At 44.2% G+C, this 5,485-nt stretch overlaps 1 protein-coding gene across 1 annotated transcript in view; it reads left to right on the top strand.

Annotated features, from left to right (window-relative positions):
* Window positions 1–5,485, top strand: part of GPR68 (G protein-coupled receptor 68) — a 14,776-nt gene extending 9,291 nt beyond the window's left edge. The window contains exon 2 of the mRNA XM_006035096.2: window positions 4,251–5,485. Within this exon, the coding sequence (XP_006035158.1) occupies window positions 4,383–5,474 (1,092 nt within the window). The 5' untranslated portion in view covers window positions 4,251–4,382 and the 3' untranslated portion in view covers window positions 5,475–5,485. The remainder of the gene's footprint in view (window positions 1–4,250) is intronic.

Genomic DNA, 5,485 nt, shown 5'->3' with positions numbered 1-5,485 from the left:
CTTGGTGTGGGGGTCTGTAGCAGACCCCTACCACCAAATCCCTTTCTCCTTGACCCCCATATAACCTAACCCACAATCCTTCTACTTTCTCCTCCTTCGATTCCGTCTTGATGAGGGTCGATGTATATTGCTCATTGACATAGAGTGCAACCCCTCCCCCTTTCTTCCCCACCCTGTCCTTTCTGTACAGCTTATAACCCTCAATATGTACCACCCAGTCGTGGGAAGAATCCCACCAGGTTTCTGTTAGCCCTACTAAGTTGTAGGTGTTTTCTGCAAGCAGGAGTGCTAGTTCATCCTGATTGTTCCCCATGCTCCTAGCATTAGTATATAGGCACTTGAGCCCTGCGACTGGTGCCTTTTTTGCCCCCCAGCTCCGATTCCCAAAGGGCCCCTTATTGCTTACCTGTGCTGTATTGATGGCCGCCCCATGGATTGCAGGTTCCGGATGTTCTCCTTCAGGCTGGGCTGTCCTTGTGGATGCCACATGGTTTGGTGGTCCACGGCTTCCCCCGCCCTCATCTTCCCCTCCCCCCGATGAGCCTAGTTTAAAGCCCACCGGAGAAGATCCGCCAACCTAGAAGAGAACACACGCTTACCTTTAGGGGACAGGTGAAGTCCTCTGGGACCTGACCTGAGCACCAAGACTGTTCGAACAGCCATGCCAGTGGTTCTGCTATGACACTGGCCAATTCCTTCAGCACCCTTGGATGAAGATCATACAGGCCTTTGACTTAAACACATCTAGCCCCTCCAAGTCTTTCTTTACCAAGTCGGTGTTAACAGTCGGTGGGCTGGTTCCCCCTTTATGCCTGTCTATGATCCAATTGGGTGATTTGCCCTATTTGAGTTGAGGAATGCAGAGGCAAAAAACTCATTGAAGAGCTCAGCTTCGTCCCTCCTATCCGTCACTAATTACCCTTGCTTGTCTTGTAGGGGGCCTATGCTACCCTGTGCCCTCTTTTTGCTCACTATATTCCTGAAGAAGGACTTTTTGTTGTCTTTAATTTTTGTTGCCAGCCTAAGTTCTATTTGTACTTTGGCCTTTCTGACTGCCTCCCTGCAAGTGCAGGCCAAGTAGGTATACTCCTCCTTTACTTGCCCCAAGGCTTTCCTGGATTTCCCTGTTCAGCCAAAAGGGTTTCTTGGCCCCTTTGCCCTTTTTCCTGCACAAGGGGATTGTCTCCTGTGCGCTTAGGACTGCTGCCTTTGGGAATGACCATTCTTCCTGGACTCCCACCTCACCAATTCTCCTGTTCTTCAGTGCCTTGCTAACTAATCTCCTGAGCACACTGAAGTTAGCCTTTCTGAATTCTAGCACTTCTTCCCTACTGGTTATCTTTCCCACCCTACACTGGATAGTGAATTTGATCAAGTGATGGTCACTGTCCCCTAGGTTACCTCGTGTCAGTAGATCTCCCACCAAATCATCCCCTATAGCCAGAACCAAGTCCTGTAAGGCGTTTCCCCTAGTGGGACAGTATACCTCCTGTGTTAGGTAAAGGTCCGTATGCAGGTTAAGAACTATATGAATGTTTGGATCTAGCTGACTGCTCCTCTCAGCAGATGTCCAGGTAGCTTAGGTCACCCCTGACAACCATATCCCTTGACCATACAGCCTCTGAGAGCTGTCTGGAGAATTCCATGTCCAACTCCTCCTCCTGATGTGACGGTCTGTAGTAGACCCCAACTACCAAATCCCTTTCCCCTGACCCCCTTGCATTCTGACCCACAATAACTCAATTTGCCCCTCCTCTGATCCTATCTTGATTATGGAAGATGTATATTGCTCCTTCATGTAGAAAGCTACACCTCCCCCTTTTCTCCCTACTCTATCTCATCTGTACAGCCTATAGCCCTCAATGTTTACAAGCCCAATCAAGGGGAAGGGCCCCACCAAGTTTCAGTTAGCCCAACTAGATCAAAGTTTTTGTTTGCAAGCAGGAGTGTGAGTTCCTCCTGCTTGTTCCCCATGTTCCTAGCATTAGTATAGAGACATTTGAGCTCCCACTAATGGGTGCCCTGGGTGCTCCCCTGTCCTGATGCCCATTGGGCCCCTTAGTACTTTTGTGGGCTGTTCCACTGCATGGTTCGTGGTTTATTGATCCTAGGTTCTCACTGTTGTCTGCATCCCTGTCCCCCGATGAATCTAGTTTAAAGCCCTGCGTAGGAAATCAGCCAACCTGTAAGAGAACCCTCTTGATGACACCAGCTCTGGAGCCACAGGTTGACTTCTCTGATACAGGCATTGTGATGCTGACCACGACTGCTGACCAGAAGGATTGACAAGAAGACTACCTGCCCCCCCCCCCCCCTCTCCTCAACCCCCCCCCCCCCATCTTCCTAAGCCTGGCCCCCAGAGCCCTGTAGTCACTCATGATATGGTTCAGACTATTCCTGGCTGTATCACTTGTGCCCACATGGATGAGGACAATGGGATAGTGATCAGAGGACTGCATGAGACCAGGAATCCTTGCAGTGATGTCGTGGATCCAGGCTCCAGGCAGGCAACGTACCTCCCATGCCATTGGATCAGGGTGACAGATAGACTCCTCCGTTCCTCTCAGGAGGGAGTCACCCACCATGATGACTCAGATTAAGATCTACCTTAATCCTCAGCAGTGCTATTACCTAGCCAGTTATCCTCCATTCAGTATTTTTATATTTGCTTTTTCTTCCCTACATGTAGTGTCTTATATTTATCTTTGTTAAATTTAATTTGATTTTCTACAGCCAAGTTCCCTGGTTTATGCCATCTTTGAATTTTAATCCTGTGTTCCAAAAAGCTTGCAGCTCCTCTCCATCTACATAGTTAATAAACATGTTGAACATGACTAATCCCAAAATAGCCCTATGTGGAGCCTCACTTAAGATTTTTTGCCAGTCTGACAACGATCCATTTTTAGTTGCTCTTTGTTTGTGGTTATTCAACCAATTCTGGAAACATCTAGTTTCACAAGCTTATTTCTGATAATGGCATGTTAGACAGGGTCAAAAGCCTTACTGAAGTCTGGGTATATTGTGTCAGCTGCATACCCGTCATCCACTAAACTAGTTACCTCATTTAAAAAATGAAATCAGGTTGGGATAGGAACAGGCAGAAACTCCCAGGCCTGTTTCACTTGTCTTCAGCATGCTGTAATTCCTGGCCCACCATCCAAATTAATGGAAGCTTTAAGATGTGTAGACCATCTCAAATATTAACCTTTGCATTGGTAAATTTGCATCCACCAGTAAACATTTGCATAAAGGTGACTTAACGTCTCTATGAATAATCATGTTAGGTGATACAATATTGACAATGACATAGCGGTTGGCATACACCAGTATTTAGTTATTAGCTGCACATTTGCTGAATGTGACTTGTCCTGACTGCCAAGCTGAGCTGAGATTGCCTTCAGTCATGTCACTTGATTTTTACAACCATGTTCCAACACAGTAAAATTGTGTAACATAGACAAGATTTGTTTGGCTGGGTTTCTAGATTATACAAACATTTCTTACTCCATAGTTACATCAAGCACAATGGAGATGCACCAAAGGAAATGTGCAGTAAGCTAGCATTTTTTAAGGCCCTTTGGTAGTTAAGGAAATTTGTAATGGACTGTCTGGCAGGGCAGAGACAATTGATGCATGATTTTTATGGAATTCTTCTTTCCCTCCCTTGTCTCAATAGAGAAAGGCAGCTTTGGAGCTGTACTTGTGCAAGAGATGTTGCTTGCAAATTTAATGTTTTCCATGCTTCCTCTATTGAGCTTGTGTGTGTGTGTGATGTTAATTCTCCAATATGTCTATGTAAATAAATGTATTAGGAATATGTAAATATACAGTTTAGGGAATTAAATCTGTATTTTCTTTAAAGTACTCTATTTTTGTATGTGCTGCACTGACCTGAGGGAAGTCTAAAAAGCCTCTGTTCCTCTGCTGGAGAAATCCTACTATCCTGAGTAGTCAACATAAATGTCTCTGTGCCTCATTTTTTAAATGGAGGTGATATTTCCTCACCTGATAGAAGAGTGAAAAGTTACATTGGTTAATGTTTGTAAGGTGCTTTGAGATCCTTTTACAGAAAATTCTATAGAAGTATAAAGTATTAATTCACACATTTACAATTCCCACATCACAAGACTTCTCAGGTAGGTTTAACTTGCACTAAAGAACATAAGAAATCTGGGGACTACCTTACTAAAAATTAGACCATATTTTCCAGTGGTATTCCTTATAAGAATTTTCATCTGTTTTGCTTTCAGGTTGTTAGCGTCCTAAGGCCAACGGACACTTCAGCATGAAGGCTGTGTGGAAGGAATGAGTTATATGTGAAATTAAAATCTACACCTACCCACTTGGGATCCTCATGAGTGATCTGTGGTCATTGTTAGAAGATGGAGAATTTCACAGAAAACGTTTCTGGGAATAATTCAATAAACTGTACCATTAACCATGGTATACACCAGACTTTATCTCCTGTCATATACATCCTTGTCTTTGTACTAGGTCTCCCAGCTAACTGCCTCTCACTATACTACGGGTACCTGCAGATTAAGGCTAAAAATGAACTGGGCATCTATCTGTGCAATTTGACCGTGGCAGACCTGTTCTACATCTTTTCTTTGCCCTTTTGGCTCCAGTATGTTTTACAGCAGGACAACTGGCCATACAATGAACTGTTGTGCAAAATCTGTGGAATCCTCCTGTATGAGAATATCTATATCAGCGTGGGCTTCCTCTGTTGCATCTCCATTGACCGCTATCTAGCGGTAGTGCACCCTTTCCGTTTTCATCAGTTTCGAACAATGAAGGCTGCTGCTGTAGTGAGCGTTGTTATCTGGTCCAAAGAAATTCTGACAAGCTGGTTTGTCTTTAAGCATGGTGAAGTTAGTAAGGATGCCGAAAGTCATGCTGTATGCTTTGAACATTATCCCATCAAGAGCTGGGAGCATAATCTCAATTTCTACCGCTTCTTTGCTGGGTTTTTTTTCCCCTTCTTTCTTCTGGTTTTTTCTTACTGTGGCATTTTACAAGTGGTCCACAAGAGCCATGGCACTCAAAAGAAGAAAAAAATCCAAATCAAACGGCTTGTTTCAAGTACAGTTGCCATTTTCTTGGCTTGCTTTGGACCATACCATATCCTCTTGGTGGTTCGCAGTGTATTTGAGAACAACTGCACATTTGCTGAGAAGATCTTTAATATTTACCATATTTCTCTCTTGCTGACTACTTTTAACTGCATTGCTGATCCAGTGCTGTACTGTTTTTCCAGTGAAAACACCCATCAAGACTTTGTCAAAATGCGAGACTCCTGTTCAGCATGCCTAAAGTGTTTAGGGACTGAAACCAAAGAATCATACCAGCTGAGTACTCCAGAAAATTTCAGGAAAAGTAGCGGGGCACGTGCTGAGCAAGAACCAGGATTATTAAATAATGTACATGCTGTTAAGAAAATGAAAGAGTCTCCCATTACCAGTACAGACTGACAGTAGCACGA

Source organism: Alligator sinensis, unplaced genomic scaffold (assembly GCF_000455745.1).
Source record: "Alligator sinensis unplaced genomic scaffold, ASM45574v1 scaffold608_1, whole genome shotgun sequence".
Classification (NCBI taxonomy): domain Eukaryota; kingdom Metazoa; phylum Chordata; order Crocodylia; family Alligatoridae; genus Alligator; species Alligator sinensis.
Note: the sequence above shows the minus strand (reverse complement) of the source record. Positions and strands in the feature narration are given on the sequence as shown.